Source organism: Coffea arabica, chromosome 3e (assembly GCF_036785885.1).
Source record: "Coffea arabica cultivar ET-39 chromosome 3e, Coffea Arabica ET-39 HiFi, whole genome shotgun sequence".
NCBI lineage: Eukaryota > Viridiplantae > Streptophyta > Magnoliopsida > Gentianales > Rubiaceae > Coffea > Coffea arabica.
The window spans coordinates 34763938-34781611 of record NC_092315.1 but is presented as its reverse complement, the minus strand read 5'-3'; the positions used below and the strand labels follow the sequence as shown (position 1 = coordinate 34781611).

The following is a 17674-nucleotide window of genomic DNA, read 5'->3' as shown; positions in this document are numbered from 1 at the left end:
TCTATAGTCAACCTTCTCCTAATCTTTATTCAGTTGAGGTTGCGATCCCAACCTTCGAAGATCTTTTTGTTGATGCTCTATTCTCGGAGTTTGAATCAAAGAAAGAAATCTCTTTTTTTGGTCGATATAAGGATAAAGATAAGAACTTCTTGCTAAACCCGAACTCTAGGCTTTTTAGGCTGAAGGGAGAGACAAATGGACCTTATATCCTATTTCAGTTGAAGACAAAGACCTTATTCCCTAGAGCAAGGCATCCAAGTAACATTGGAACGGTTCGAGAAAATTATGACAGAACACAAAAAAATTGTGAATGGTGTAAGGAGAATGAAACGAATACGAAACGAGCGAAATTAGTTGAAGAGTTTGTCCAAGGAAGAGGCAAAAGACTTCACATTGTAAGCGGCGGGCATGTCCTGTTCCTGTAAAAAAAATGTTGACCGAAAGACTTGTATTAGATAAGATATGGGCACGTCAGAATAGCTGTTTGCCGGTCCACAGATTTGTATTGTGATTTTTAGCATTTTTTTCTATTTTATTCGTTTTAATTAATTATTGCTTGGCTTTAAAGTAAGTTGTTTATTTAGTTAATAAAAAAAGTCCAATATGCATTAAGCCTTTGAACTTAATGGGCCAATTATTGAGTCAAGTTTGTTTGGCTATTAGGATCCGATCTATAGAATTTAATTTAGAAAGTTGTCTCGTTTAAATAACGTTGTATGAAATGTAGTTATTCAATTGAGTGATTTTATGACATTGAACCTTTGAAACTTTCTACAGGTCAGAGTGAAGACTCTTGTCTTTCAAATCTTGATTCATTTTGAGCGTGTTCTTGAGGGAATTAAGTGTCGTATCAATTTGGTATCCACCCAAGTTGTGGCCAATCTACTTGAATTCCATCCAAATTTCGTCCAAACCTGTCCCCTTACGAATTGGAGTTTTCTTGTGGGATTACATATTTCTCTCATCTTAGGGGAATTCGTATCACTTTCCCACGTAACTTTCCCTTTAATCAAACAAAGCCAAGAGAATTGAGCAGGTTAAGAAATGTGTGGGCATAGCCTTCTCTCCTAACACCCCCTCTCCCCTTCGAACCAAAAAGAAAAAAGAAAAATCATAATGACAAGTGTTGATTTTCAATTTTCAACATTGTAGATTGTGACATGATAATTTGATTGCTTGGAACTAGGCCTGTCAATCAATCCATCTGAGCCGGATTTTAACAAGTCCAAATTTGGCTCATCTAATTAGTAACACTTTCAGGTTTCGAGTTAATAAATATGAAACTCATATTTGGCTCATAAAAAATTCAACCTTGGAGCCTAATTTGGGATTAATTCAAAATCACTTATTACTCCTTAATTTCTTTAATATAGTTACTATAACTGTTAATTCATAAAGCTAATTTAACATCCACAATATTAAAACTATACATGAACCAATAACAGTCAATTACAAATTATATAAATCAATAATTTTTCAACAATAATTATATCTAATTCATTCAAAATAAATGAAAAATAGTAATAAAATATGATCAACGGTCAATATATTTTCAGAAGTTGGAATTTCCCCATAGCCTTCTCAATTTGCTCCTACTAAGATTTGTCCACCCCCTTTATTCACAGTGACCAATTTTGAACAAAAATACAGCATTTGAATCCAAATAGAAGTAAACAAATTTATTTGTCTCATGAGTCATATAAGAACCTACATGAAAGAAGAAAATAGACCAAGAAATGATGGTGGTCAATTCAAGTAGAGACTAAGTTGGTAGAGTGTACAGAATGCATGCTTTGCAATTGAAACTAACATATATGTTTAGTCAAAATACAAGCAGCCATTACACCAACAGTGGCACATAAAAAGCAACCAATATCATACCAGCACAAAAATCTATACCTATATAAATCTGAGAAGAGATTTTTAGTAACAAGTTTCCACACACCTTTCCACTCTCAATTCCATTTTTCTAGCATTTTATATTTAATTTATTTCGTAAAATACATCATGTCCACGTTTTCATCAAATAAGAATACCACTCCAACTAACACTTCTCCCCTCACACACTTTCTCACTCCAATTAATACTCTTCCAATTAACAATTCCATTCCAATTAAAAACTCCTCCAACCCAATAATAAGAGATAACAACATAATTTCACCAAAAACTGCAGTTTACCATCTCTTTCAACTTCCTTCTAGAGTGAATAAAGAACATGGAGAGGGAATGAGTCAAATGTGAGATTGCTATTTGGGTTTGTATTCCATTTCTTGGGCTCTGATTTAAATAAATAATTAAGATAACAACCTTACAAAGAAAACGAGGAATAGGGAATACAATTTGCCTAACCTGGGAAATAGGGTAAAACACATAATACTATAAAAATCTATATCTATATGTATTGTAGAGATGGTTTTTTGGATGATTAAATCAGAATGCTTATAACTCCTCATTATTTTTTTTATAGAATTTTAAATTTTTTTAATTTTTATATATTTTTTCATGTCTTTTGAATTTAAAAAGTAAGAAGTGGCTCACTTATATAGAAATTTGATTTGAAATCTATTAATGTGAGGGTAAATAAAGAGGAAAACCACCAACCTTACTAAAAGTAAAAGAGTAAATAACAATATTTTACTCTTCAACTCAGTAATCCTAACTAAAAGGGCAAATTATATAGAAACAAAAAGAAAATAATATTCACTGGTCATGGATTTAAAATATCAATATTAGTACCATTTGTGAATCCTAAATTATGAAATTACTAAATAGAAAACAAAGTACTACTAGCCTAAAAAACAAATTATGAATTTATAGGGTTTGAGAGAATGCTGAGGGGAAAAGAATAGAAAATTGGGTGGCAAAAATAGAAAGTTAAAGGTTAGCTATAAACAAAAGAAAGAGAATAGCAAGAAGTTAAAGAGTGGTAGGAAAAGTCAAAAAATAAAGGTAAATTACTACAAGATTGGGCGAAGAGAGGAGAGAAGAAAGAATGGAATTGTAGGGATATGACAGGAAAGATGACACCGTGTTAAGCGGTCTAAAAGTCATAGAAGGCAGTGGATAGCTAATTAGCAGGTAAGAGATGATAGAAAATGTGATATTTATTAATAAATTTGAAAATTTTGAAACACATCTTACAAAGATTATTTTAAATATATATTAAAATTTATGAAGAACATTATTCTATAAGCACTCAACAATTTTAGGATTACAAAATGTGAGAAAAATTTTCTAAAATTGAGGAAAATGAATTAGTTATACTTTATATTTTTAATGTTAAAAATTTTGATATATGGGTATAACATGATATATTGATAAATAAGTTTACAATTGCTCTATCATATAAATCGTTATAAATTAAATTATTTTATTAAAATTGTTATCATATATTGACAAATAATAGGTTAACAAAATTTGGTTTCAACTTATTTAAAATATTAAAATTAAGAATGTCCATTTTGTACTTATGAAATAAACTTTTTTTAACATGTTAAGCATACACTTCTTTAAATTTTTTTGTCTTTTTTATATACTTTATCTTATACTATAGTATATAAGTATTGTTTTGAATTGAAATATAAACCTGTGCATAGCACGAGTCAGAATGCTAGTTTTCTAAACCAAAAAGAAAATTAGAGTTTCAACTATGACCTACCAATTTTAGCCCTCAAGAAAGCAACAGAATGGTTAATTTTAACTCTTGAGTTGAGAAAGAACTGGTAGAGTAAATACTGCTTATTTAATATTTCTGATATATATTGATATATTTTGACATATAAGTATTAGTATTTAGTAATTATATATTTATTGGATATTATTAATATATACCAAAGTATTAATGTATTACATATATATAATGATATATATAGGTACACATTAATGGGCCGAATCTATTTTGAATTTGAGCCCAATAAATCATAAACTTGACTTACGTTTAATTTGAACATAATATTTAAACTCAATCTCAGTTTAACCCAATGAAAGGTTAAATGGATGAACTTTGAATCGAGTCGAGCTCGGACTGAGCTGTCCCTATTGACAGTCATACCCGGAACAGGATACGTGAAAGCCTTTTGTGTACGTGAAAACCTTTTATATTTTGCGATGAGGAACTCCAGTACAGTCACACGTCACTCATATAGAACATACTAATATCGTAAAGTTTTGCTGCATGCCCTTTTTTCTCTTTTTTGGGATCTCCGGGTTTGCTGACCTGAATAAATTGAACTGCTGGAAACAAAAGTAAACAAGAATCCAACAATAAGCATGTCTGCGTGACACTTTCTCACTAGGGAAAACGTTTTCTACTACGGGCTAATGTATAACATAAAGGAGTAACATTGCATAATATCGGACGACTAAGAAAGTACATATATATGCGATAGATCATACTGGTCTCGTGAATCATAAGGTACATCTAAAATTCATCCTGTCAATTTCTTTTTCTCCATAGTGTCAACAAAATGCAATTTATCTCCTTCAGTTTGTTTTTCTTTCCTTTATTTACCTTGGCCAAAAATTTTAGCACTCCTATAATGTTAAACCCCTTAGGCCATCACTTCAACACTGCATAAAATTACACTACTTAATTATGAGTCTATAACACCACATAAAATGGAAGAATCTCTAGTTTTTTCTTTTTTAAAAATAACAAACTAAATTATGACTGTTGAGGAGACTTTGAATTAGTGACTAAAGTTGAAATATTAAAACTTAAAGATTTTAGAACATTTGCCCTATTAGAAAATTAAAAAAAAAAAGTCTAGATTGTATCCAGTTTCAAAGTGCTTGAGGCCAATGCCCACTTTTTCTTCCAAACGGGTCTTGGGGGCAATATTAATTAGATTGGTTAACGGAAGAAAAAGGACGGGACAGAATCGAGTCAAGTCCTGCGTTTTCGTAGCAATTTGATGCAAGTCACTTTCAATTAAACAATAAACGAAAATTCAAAGTAAATGCAGTCAACGGTGGACTTGACTGGGAGCACCTTCTTTGAAGCCAGAGAATCAACACAATTGCCACTACTTGCTAGAATAATTACATAAAGACTCTCAATTCATGAAGTAGATTTTTGTTTTCTTTTTTTTTTTTCTTGGTTGCCTGTTGTATGGTTCATAGAATTCAAAATCTAATACTCAAAGAAGTTCATACTTCTTATTTGTGATTTGAATAGCAAGATTTGCTTGATTTATAGTGATATGAACAGCTTTTGAAAATTTTTTATTTTTTTTTAGTTAGTTGATTACAAAGTAGGGTTGCTTATATCACATAAAAAAATTTTAAAATTTCAACGAATTTATAAAAAAAGTCCAAAATAGATATAGATGATGTTATTTCTCTTGATTGCCAACTAAAAACTACCTCACAAAAGAACACACAAATAGAATTGATGCATTTGTTTGAGAAGATTTTTTTTTTGGAAGACTTGATATTAGAAAGAAAAATTATTTACTTTACAAAAGCTTATATATATTTTTATTGTTAACAAATAATTGAAATAATGGTTTCACGTCTTTTAACCCTTACTTTCCTCTCCTACATCCATTGTAGAGTTGCATAGAATTTAAGAAAAAAAAACCTTGTATAGAAAAAAAAAGAAAAAAAAGTAGTGGTCCACTGTATAATGCATTTGAACTTTTCCATCTTTGGATAATTTCTTCTTCTTTCTACGATGTCATAATTAATTTTCATTAATAAATTTATGAAGGAAAAAAGTTCTTATTAATAATTTTTAACAAAAAGAGAAAAATAATTTTGAGTTAATAGAATGCATATAAAAATTTACAAACTAATATTTTGTGCATTTTATTTTAAATGCCTCATAAAACTTTGCCAATTGCCCTTAACAACACCCAAAACAGGAAAAGAACTCTTAATTCCAAAGCTCATATAAAACCATAAACTGATTAAATAAAAACTAAAGAAACTAAAGAAAATTGGCCGGAGCTAAATGGCATTTCTGTGGTTTTGGAACACATTTTGGACATTTTCATAAGAAATCACTTCTTAAATACACTCTAATTTGTAATTTCCCTCTCTCATATTATTTTACTCCTCCTCTTCTTCTTCTTCTTCTTCAGCTTCAGCTGAATAACCAACCATGGAAAATTTTCTTCTTCTTCTTCTCAGACTTCTTATATTCCTCCTAATTTTCTGCTTCACTTCTTCAGAAATAATCTTCGAGGAGCGCTTTGAAGGTACAGATTTTACAATTTTCCAGCCAATTATTCTTTCTATTCCGCAATCTAACTCTTTTCTTTTGGGTGCTTCTGGGCTAACAAAATTCTATTGCAAATTTTTTTTTGAACAATAAAATGACAAAGATGGGTGGAGAGATAGGTGGGTTTTATCAGATTGGAAGAGGAGTGAAGGAAAAGCAGGAACTTTTAAGCACACAGCTGGTAAATGGGCTGCTGATCCTGATGATAAAGGTGAAGCTTTCCCTCTATTTTCTGTTTTCTTGTATGAATAGATATATCAGTTCTTGCAGCCTGATGGATGATTAGTTTGATCAGCAGAAGTAAGACTATGGATGAAATTTCCTGATAGAGTGTTGAATATGGATGAAATTTCCTGATAAGAGTGTTAAATATGGATGAAATATGGTTGGCAATCCTTGAATGAAAATTTTTCAATTTTTGAAACTTAACACTTGAAAGGATCAATTTTAAAGGACCTCAATAGCATCTGATATAGATCAAACTGTCTGATTGATTTCCCGTTCTAAGCAGCCAGATGATACAAGTCAGAATTTTTATAGCTACCCAAAATGTGAAATTTAATTACAGCAGATGGAATCACAGAGATGCTTGTTTTATTTCCTTGTGTAATTGTCCTACCATTCCTTGAGGAGGACATTAATAGCCAATTCAACGTGTTATCTTGGTGGTTTACTGACACTCTGCTAGCTATTAATCTGTTATGTATCATATGCAGGCCTGCAAACATATAATGACGCCAGGCATTATGCTATATCTGCGAAGATACCTGAGTTTAGCAACAAGAACAGAACTCTAGTGGTTCAATATTCCATAAAGATTGAACAAGACATCGAATGTGGTGGAGGATACATTAAGCTTCTCTCTGGCTATGTGAACCAAAAGAAATTTGGTGGCGATACTCCTTACAGGTCTATTACCTGTTAGTGCAACCTTTTGTGTATCTCAAAACTGTAGAAATATATAAGGTCCTTTGATAGTTTAGTTTATCATCTGTTTGGCTTCTGGTTTAAAGAAAAACTGAAATGTTTAAACATTTCCTTTGAGGGAAAGAAAGAAACAGACATGGTATTTGGTGAGAAATTTTTCAGAAACAGAAGAAAGGAAAATTTTCTGAAGCAAATAACATATACCTTTACCTTTAGCTTCCACTTTGGAGATTAGTATAAGGATCTAGAGTGACATGATTGACTGATCACACTACTCCTTTAATATCAAGGGGAAAAAGGAAATGAGAAAGAAGAGAAATTTGCTGGCATGATGAGTGAACAATGGGTTATCTAGCTTTCCCACAATGATTGAATGGGTTATCTAGATTTCCCACAATGATTGAATGATCCTAACCAGTGATGGAAGAGCCAATTTAGGAGTCCAATGATATGGAAACTTTTTGAGCTATGCCCAAGTTGTAACTTGGAAAGAAATAGTATATTGTTATCCTTCTTTCAGAATAGCAGAAATAGTATTCTGCAACTCTTTATAAGCACTAAAATTCTTATAGCTGTTATAACTCTTATTCCTAGTTTTCCACTTGATAAGACAATTGTGTCACTGCTTTATACTAATATGATTTACTAGATTCTTAGGAAACTGAATGGTGAACACAAATTGCTGCTGTATTTATTCTTAAATCCATGTGTGAAAAAAAAATCCATGTGTGTTTCACGTAATGGAATGTTGTGCAAACCCAAATAGATAAATGTAATTATGTAATCAGTTAAAATTAGTCATTTTCATTCATGAGTTTAATTGCTAACAAAGGTACTGATCCTGAAAGTCATTGAATTGATAGCTTGCCAGTGAACTTCATTAGTACTGGAATTGAAATTTTCCAATGAAACCTTTGCTACAGACAATTAGACGATAATTTTTCCTTTTTTTAGTTTATTTATTGTTTCATTTATTTTTGACTCATTCTATACCATTTTTTATGGAAGTTAGCATGACCCGTTTGGCTGTTTTGATGCAGTTTTATGTTTGGACCAGATATATGTGGCACGCAGACAAAAAAACTCCACGTTATAGTATCGTATCAGGGCCAGAATTATCCAATTAAAAAAGAGATAGAGTGCGAAACCGACAAATTAACTCACTTCTACACTTTCATTTTAAGACCTGATGCAACATATAGTGTCTTGATAGATAATCGAGAAAGAGAATCTGGAAGCCTGTATTCAGACTGGGATATCCTCCCTCCACCAAAAATAAAAGATGTGCATGCAAAAAAGGTACTGCTCTCTGATCATATATTATGAGCATTTGGAAGGTTTTCTAGGGAAAGATGTTTTCAATTATCTTTATTGGTCTGATAATGTTGTAACCCATTACTGAATACATAGAACAATAGCTGCTTTTCTAGATGTGAATCAAGTCATGTACTGAACCATAAACATTTTTGAATATGAGGACAAATCCATGTATACTCAAAGCAATCCTCGTGCATGTTTATTATCAAATATATGTCTATCCCCTTTTGATATACTTCTTCTCTCAAAGACTAATATACATACTTGTCTTTCCAGCCAGCAGACTGGGATGATAGAGAATACATTAATGACCCCAATGATGTTAAACCAGAGGTATCATATCATCAGCTCTTTGCTCTATATGAACAATGGTGTTATCTTTCAGGATTTCTACATTCATGAATGTGTCCTGGTTATGCAGGGATATGACTCGATTCCAAAAGAGATACCAGATCCAAAGGCTAAAAAGGTTATTAGACCATTCATTTTACTGCATTTCTTGCTTGCATCTACTTAATCAGATATTACACATTGAGGATGGCTGCACAACACCACCTAGTAGAATGTAAAAATGTGAAACTGAAAAACTATAACAAAGGAAAAGACAAGTCAATAATACTTTTCCATCACACCGTTTCTATTGAACGCCTTGAAACTTCTCAGATCCTCTGACCCTCTATGTTACCCTTTTGAAGATTTTACCATGTGTATTGGTTCAGTATCTGCTTATTTGTGGATGTATGACTGGCAGAATGATGGTTACATTACCAATTTACTACTTCTATAAAAGTGTGAGCCTTCTTAATGTAACACTTTTAAGTTCTCCATTAATGCCTTGAAGTACCCTAAAAAAATTAATGCCCCTAAGTAATTACCCAATGGCTATTGTAAGTAACAAATAACTTCCGCTTACCCATGTTTTCTGGCTCTGCAATGCATTGAATTTATATTAATTTAAAAGTAAAAACTTAAAACTCAGGCACATAAGAGTAGGAATGCTAGAAGTAATTTGTTGAATAAGATTTGGAATAGATTAAAGTCTAAGTAAGTCAGCTTAAAATATAAGGTAAAACTTGAAATGATAGCCACTAAATTTTTCTCACAATGGTACGAGGGAAAAAATAAAGAAGAAAGTTTTGTGATTTTGTAGGCTCTGTTGCCCTGGCATGGAGCACCGCCATACCCCCATTGCCAAACCATTCTTTTTTGTTTTTTCCTGATGTATCATGCAGCTGAATTGTTTCTCTTTTGGACCCATGAAACTTGAGAACAGGCAGGATTCAGTGTTTGAAGGAAAAAATGCATTTTTAATTTATTCAAGAATAAATTTCAATAGATTTACCATATATAAGACATAAGATGGATAATGTTGGAGCCCCTTTGGTCCAATCTTATTTAAGTTTCTCTACAACAGTGGATTTTTATCTCTTTCCTGAAAAAATTTTATAATAAGGCAGTTTACCATAAACACGGGGCAAAATTAAATATGTAAACCGTCTGAAAAGAACTCTTATAAACCTTTCCACCGTCTTGTGAATTTTCCAAAGAACGACAACTGTCTAAGTTAATTTGAACAAGCTTTGGGTTATCATAAAAGAATTCACATATACCTTTCCAGCATGACTAATTTTTCCAAAGAACCATACTATACAAGTGTTCTTTAACAAGCTGTTGATTTATCAACAATTAATATAGTATTTTAATGTCATAAAACATTTTCTTTTGGTCGATAGCCTGCTGACTGGGATGACGAAGAGGATGGGATATGGAGAGCCAAGAAGATACCAAATCCAGCGTACAAAGGTCCATGGAAACCCAAGGTGCTAATATACCACTACACCAATTGAAGCGTAAAAGTTATTAGTTTTGTGTGGTGGTTGACTTTTAAAGCTTTTGGGTTGCAGAGAATCAAGAATCCCAATTACAAGGGGAAGTGGAAGATTCCATGGATTGACAATCCAGGTAGGTTTCCTCAAAAAGGAATGAGTCAATCACTCACTTCTACTAGTCATTTAATTTGAAGCTTCCTAGTCATAAGAAGTTATATAGAGGCATTTACGGGATACTTTATTTTAATCATTAATGATAAAGAACCTAAGCATCCAGCTAAATATAAAAAATGGCAGTCGGGTGGAAAGATCTGTGTAAATTCGCTCGAAAGTTTTTTGAAATCAAGGTGGGACTTTGTCCCTTTGCAACCCCCCTCACATGTGACTTACGTGCATGATGAGAGCTCATGATAGTGTAAGGACTTTATTACATTTGAAACTGTGTATGGGGGATTATGAATTAAAACCCCAGACCCGACTCTAATACCATGACTAAGAATTACCATGACTAAGAATCTGGTGATCTAGCTCAAAACCAATTGGCAATGTGTGAAAGGCCCGAGATCTTCATTAATTAGCTTGAAAGTCTTGAGGATGTCAATGTGGAACTGTCACTTGACACTTGAAAGTAGCTGTCTACAAAACGCTGTCAAAGTAGTGAACTGTAAAGTAACACTATGTTATGCTCGTCTGCTAGGGAGCATTTCAAACGTGTTGCTCTCCCCTTTCCTCTATCTTTTTTCTTTTCACCTGTTGGATGGAATAAAGTAGCAGTTATCTGTATATCTCCTTTTTTTTGGGGGGGGGGGGGGGGGGGGGGGAAGGTTGTGTGGGGACGAGAGTTGGTGTATTAGTAACTTGCAGACCTTATACAGTTCGTATTTATAAGTGCTGTAGCTTCTCTAGTGTGGCTGTTGTATGATCATCATATCAAGAGGTAGCCATTTAGGTTTCATGATGGAATATTAAAGATATTGGCCATTTTCTTGATTGGTGCAGTCCTATCTTGACCTTTTTGTTTCTTCTTCAAGTTCCAAGGATTCAAGTTCTTCTGTGTTGCCTCTCATTGATTAATATCCGATATTCCCAAATTTGCCTATCAACTCATTTAAAACAGACTAATGAATTTTCTCTATAGTTAGCATAAGTATTTAATCGAATATTTGAGAGCATTTACTTGATATAAGATGACGCCTAACCTTTGAGAACATTTGGCATCCTAAGTTATTTTATTGGATTCCAAGTTGTAAATTTGCACTGGAAACAACCATTACTGCTATAAATCAGGATTCTCACTGTGGTCCTTGTGCTATTATATTTAGGAGTCAAAAGGATGACTGAAATAAATCGTCTTCTTGCCATTTCTACTGTTCTTTGCAAGTCTGCAGTTAGAGAAGGAAGGAAAAAAAAGGAGCGATGTAGAATGCAGGATCCACATAACTTATGAGGTTCTGAAGGGTGTGTTTATTTTAGTTTATCTTAGGATACTTATGCTGATACTCTGTAACCCCAAAAAAGATTAACAACTGAGAAGGGAACAGAAGAATACGATATGAACCAACATTTGGCTATGAATGTTGTTGTCTGTTTGTTAAATACTGATGAGCAAGCTGAAGTGCAGTCATAGCTCCTTAGATATACCATCTGTTGATCTAGAATCTTCTACTGCATATCAATTGACTATGTTTGACAACAGGCTCTTTTTGGTTTTCATTCTTCTTGTTGTTAGATTACACTATTAATGGGTCAATGCCATTTGCATTCAAATATTTAACAAAATTTTAACATATCTTCAAAAATTGTCTTCTTCTTCCAATTCTGCTTATCCTTTTGGCTTTCTTTTGTTTCCTTCATTTCCGTTGTTGCTTTGTTTGAGCGGAAGGCAGGATATAAGGCTTCTACCTGTCCTGTGCCTTATTCACTCCTTTGCCAATGGCATTTTCTGATATATGTTTGCATTTAAAAATCATACTCATATTCCTGTTACTCCCTTTCCTTCTATTTTGCAGAGTTTGAAGACGATCCTGACCTCTATGTTTGGAAACCAATTAAATATGTAGGCATCGAAGTTTGGCAGGTCAGACATATGTTTCCCATCCTCTTTTTATTTTCAGATTTCTTTTCCTCTCTTTACGTTAACTAAGGTTGATGGTTTTTTGTGGGTGCTTTTGGGAAATTGTTACTGTAGTCACTTTATTGGAAAGAGTGTATGTGAGATAAAACAGGGGTGGAAAATGTGGTAAAAGTTTTTTTGAGAGCAGAGCTTTTCAAAAACAACCTCCAGACAGATAAATTTCTAAATTGTGGATACATAATTGTAAAGGTGTTTGTTTTCTGTTCAAATTTTCAGTATCTCTTGACTGTGTTTCCTGGATCTCAGCTGCAATCTTCCAAATGCATAATTTTCTTGCTTTGCCACCTTCTTTCTTTTTGTTCTTTTTAATGTTCACATCCTCAGGCTTATTCCTGTTTAGATCTCTTACTGCATCTTCTTGGGTAATACTCTTTTAAGAGTATCAGCACTGTTACATGGCTAATTTATTGACAGCCTTTCTTCTTCATCTATTTTACTACATCATTAGACATTTCTTATGTTGGGACTTCAGAGAAGATTTTAGGTTCCTTCCAAGTATTTGTGTTTCACGAAATATGCCATTTTTATTTCATCTTTGAGTTTTTGAGTTATATTTTATAACAAATTTTATAGAGATTTGACTCTCTTAACATTTTTAAAAAAATCTGTAGGTCAAAGCGGGCTCAGTGTATGACAATATTTTAATCTGTGATGATCCTCAATATGCAAAAGAAGTTGTGGAAGAAATATGGGGAAAAAATCGAGTGGTGAGTAGTATTCTTGCTACAATCTATAGATTTAGTTGAAACGTGTATTCCACATCATCTAATTCTCTGCAATTAGGCTGAGAAGGAGGCATTTGAGGAGGCTGAGAAAATCCGAATAGCGCGAGAAGAGGAGGTAAATCCTAACCATTCAAGCACCTTATGGGTGAATATGCTGATTTTCCTTGTCTCAGGATAATATTAGTGCCTTGTATATTATATCTGTAGGACGCTAAAAGAGCAGACAAAGATGGTGGAAAGAAGAAAAGCAGAGGCAGGAGGGACCACAGAAGGGTAATTACCTATTTGCTTTTGGTTTTATGTCACTTCATATAATTACTTCACATCAGAAATTAACTTGTTTTCTGCTGCAAACGATGTGTCCTGTATCTTTACTTTCAAAGTGCTATAGCTTGCAATCTAGAGAGAGTCAGAGAGAGAGAGAAGTTCGTGTCTTCATGTACTGGCATATGACTGACAGCTGGCTAGGAGCATTATTAGTGAAGACACAAGCAATATCAATGGAAAATCTCTCCTCTGTTCAATTGGTTGCCCAATAAATTAATTTAATTCATTCCTACAGTGACGACTGTCCAACAATGAAATGCTTTAAAACTCAGAAACAGTATGTAAAAGGTCATATTCAACCTTCTAATTTACCCTCCAACGCATATGACCAGCATCTTCCCCAGTTCAGTTAACATTTTCCCTGAGTCTATACTATAAGTTTTGCATGTCTTTCCTAACACATTATGCTTTACTAGGAGGTTCAATTTGAGGGCAGGAATAGCACTGATGAAATTTGGACATCCATTTACTTGTCGTCTTTCCAATCATTGTTTTCTTGATTGTCTTTTTTAATCATGTCTCTGTCTAGCCTAGTAGGGGTGAAGTTTAGTTCAGTGTAGCTTTGTTGGCATTACAAAATTTTATAAAAGTTTTGATCTCAGAGTTTGGAAGCCCATTAATTTTATGCTGTTACAATCTGCCTAATGGAATATAAATCAGCTGTTATAGCTTGGTGGGTTCGTCTTAACTTATGAGAGTGCCAGGCAACTATAAAAGAGAAACTTCTGATGCCCATCTTTAACACAAGTACCTTGAAAGTTTCAATACATCTTGGGTTTACTAGGGCTCTAAAATTTCTGTCTTCTTTGAGGGTGTGCCTACCTTCAATCCTGGCTCGTTAGATTTCATATTGAATACGTAGGAACTGTTGATTCGTGCATAGTAACTAGGAAAATTAATAGTCTTTAAGTATTTTGTGTTAGTACTTAGCGTCCAGTAAGTAATTTCTGTTTGGTGCGACACCTGGATTACTATAGTTGGTATTAGAATATGCCTCAGTGCCATTAATATTGGGCTGCAAATCTAGTAGTGTATTACTATAGTTGGTATTAGAATATGCCTCAGTGCCATTAATATTGGGCTGCAAATCTAGTAGTGTGTGTGTATTAGGTAGTCCTGGATGTGAATAGCCTCAATTGATAAGGATGTCAAGGCTTCAAGAGAAAGAGAATATGGACATGTAGGAATTGTTAATTAGTGTGCAGCAACTTGAGTAACACAGTTTTTTTTTTTGGTCGAAAGAGTAACATACAGTTAATAGCATGTGTTTAAGCATTCTAACGTTTATAATTCATTGAGATGCTGCTAAGTAATCAATTGGGATAGCATATATTCACCCAGCAAAATTAACAGGCCTGAAGACTATTTAAAAAAAAAATGGGGAGACATGCTGTGAGAGCTTCTCCCTTTATCTCAACAAAATGGGTTTCCTTCTGGGTTCATGGATTATCAAACATGGGTAACTTTTACAAATTTTACACAATAATGGCTGGTAATAGGTCGAATTAGCAAATCTATGAAGAAGGTGGCCTCATAAATGGTGCTAAATAGTTACAAGATGTTCATGCCAACATCTACAGAAAGGAACAGTATGGATATCTGCAAGGCATTTAGCTAGTGTGTACGAAGACGGAATCACAAATGAAATGGCCCTCAATCTAGAGCTTGATTAGCTTGATTCGCAGCATCTATTAGCCTGTTGTCTTGGGTCCTTTCTGAGAATATTGACTCCCATCTTAGAAAAATTTGGAAGCTCATCTTACATTTCATGTCACCATAATGGTTCAGTCTTGAATGGATAGTTTATTTTGTTTGAATCTCTTATACAGTTTTTAAAATCTAGTTTTCTTCTTTGTTGTTTCATTATGTTCTTTTTCTTTTTTCTTGGTTGATGTTGAGAAAGGGGGTGGAGGAAGTCATTTGGTAATATAGCTTGTGAAGATCACTTATTTGTTGCAAATCTCTTGTTTTGCTTTAAATTGTGCTTTATTACTGTAGGATTTGTTCTAAAGCTTGTAATATTTATAAATTTTAACTTCTGGTATGTATCTTTGCAGCATGATCCCGATGAATACTTCGATTACGACTACCATGTAAGCTTCCAATATCCTCTCTCCCCCTCTCTCACTCTAAAATTCTAAAATACTCTCTTGACTGAAAATTTTGCAACCCCTCCCCCCCCCCCCCCACAAAAAAAAAGGTGATTGCAGCAGCTTTTAATATGATCTGTGTTAACTCTCTCTACTCTTCTTTAAAGAAAATTTTAATACATGAACAACATGGCTTAGGCCTCGTTCTCAGGCTGAGGATAACTTTATATATAATAAAGAAAGATAGGATCTAGGATATGGTAGTTAAATCTCTTTTCAGGTGTTGTCCTTTGCTCTGATTTTTGTATTTAGCATATTCAGGCTTTACGAACTTGATTTTGATAAGCTACCAATACGTGCTCTTAAAATAGCTATTGACTTTTCCAAGCTTCGAAAACAAATACTCCAGGTAGTTAATTATAATCAACAGATCTTTCAATAGTTACTCGTAATCAACTTTAAATAGCAATAACACTAGAGACCAAACCAAATTCTTCAGCTAGTGAGCTAATGCAATCAAATTACCAAGATTTCTGGCTCTTTATTAAGTTTCAGATTGAAAAGATCGTTGCCACCACTTTGCTGACTAAATTTGATTGCGCTAGATGTGAATTACATAAAGCTCATATTGCACTGCCAGGCTTGCTTTCATTCATCTGACATGAGCTACAGCCTTTATCAGCTTGTGTTTGGTTTTATTTCTTCAATAGCCATCCATCTTTTGTTGCTCATTGAATTGCTATGTCTAACATTACCATCGTCAAAACTTAATTAACTCAACATTTGAGCAATCTCAGTCAAAACTTAATCTCCCTGACTGCATGTTTTTAGTGACTTGAACCGTTCTCCTCTTTGCTGCTCGCAGGATGAGCTTTAAGGGGTTCCTCAGAGATGCCATTGAGTTTGGCTTTGCCAGAAAACGCATGGAGTGGTTGCTGAAGAAGGTGTCAAACTCTAGCTGTACAATAATTGTTGTAACATTAGAATCACAGTCCAAGCAGGCTCCAGTCAGCAATTAAAATTTTTTAGGGAGCTTTTCAAGATTGTCTATGTAGCACTTCATCCATGTTTGAAGTCTTTTCTTCCCATTTGGCGGACAGTACGTATATGTTCTATTGCTGATCCATGAGACTGGTAGCAGACGAGGAGCTTATCACGTCATCTTATTGAGATAGAACGTTGGTAATAAGGGCCCAATTACAAAAGCTAAAAGATTGTCGATTGTAATTTCTCTTCCGTGTCTTGATAATGTAGTCTGTACGGGGCTTCTGTTTATTACTTTTTTGTTGTTTTTAGGGGTGTCAATCGAACTTTTTTAATCAGCTTTTAACGTGTCTAAACTCGACTCATAAATTATATAGATTTTTGGGTTTCAGACTTTCGAGCTTTGGACTTATATGAAAAAGATTCAACTTCATCTCACACTATTATGAGTGTCGAACTCAAATGGGGATTGGCCAAAACTCATAATTAAATACATAATTATATATAATATATATTTTATAATTATGAATTAATACAAATTTACATATAAATTATTAACTTTTTATGTTGTAATATGTATTAGTATTCAAGGCACACACTAATGTATGTGTAACTAATAGAAAAAATATTTGTAAAATACTTTGAGTATATTTATTGAAATTATTTTCAAGAAAATTGGTTTTATTTTTTGAAAATACATATGTAAAAAATTCATCAAAATAAAAGGTATAAAAAGTAGGTATTTGATTGTTATTCATAACCATAATTGGTAGTTGCTAATTAAAATTAAGATTTACTTAATAAGTTGAAAAATAGAATATGAAGAAATACATATTAATACTTGGTAAAAAAATCATATTAGTAGTGGATTGTTATCAAGGATAAACTTATACTAAAAGTTCCCTCATAGTTTAGGAAGTATATAAAGTGACAGATTTTTGTTTAGCCAAACCCCCTCCTCTCCCTTTATATATAGTATACATAATTATAAATTATAGATATTATTATATATTTTTTACATATATAATTATACTCATATATGGGTCAGGTTTTTATCGGTTTTGAGTCAGTATGGTTCAATCTCGACTCACATTTAATTTGAATTTAATATTTAAATT

The 17674-nt window shown here is 33.1% G+C and overlaps 1 protein-coding gene across 1 annotated transcript; it reads left to right on the top strand.

Annotated features, from left to right (window-relative positions):
- Positions 1-6046: 6046 nt before the first annotated feature.
- On the top strand, positions 6047-16949 carry LOC113736734 (calreticulin-3-like). Its single transcript, XM_027263818.2, has 14 exons — positions 6047-6200; positions 6327-6434; positions 6940-7132; positions 8191-8449; positions 8744-8800; positions 8889-8936; positions 10201-10287; positions 10372-10429; positions 12306-12373; positions 13042-13137; positions 13214-13270; positions 13363-13428; positions 15540-15575; positions 16438-16949. The coding sequence occupies exons 1-14, from the start codon at positions 6104-6106 to the stop codon at positions 16447-16449; spliced, it is 1242 nt and encodes a 413-aa protein (XP_027119619.1). The 5' UTR covers positions 6047-6103; the 3' UTR covers positions 16450-16949.
- Positions 16950-17674: the final 725 nt, after the last annotated feature.

Bases quoted from the DNA above. Each gene is read 5' to 3' on its own strand.
- LOC113736734 (XM_027263818.2), top strand. From the start codon at position 6,104: ATGGAAAATTTTCTTCTTCTTCTTCTCAGACTTCTTATATTCCTCCTA. The intron at 6,201-6,326 runs GTACAGATTTTA...AAAATGACAAAG, and splicing joins CTTCGAGGAGCGCTTTGAAG to ATGGGTGGAGAGATAGGTGG. The intron at 8,801-8,888 runs GTATCATATCAT...CTGGTTATGCAG, and splicing joins CCAATGATGTTAAACCAGAG to GGATATGACTCGATTCCAAA.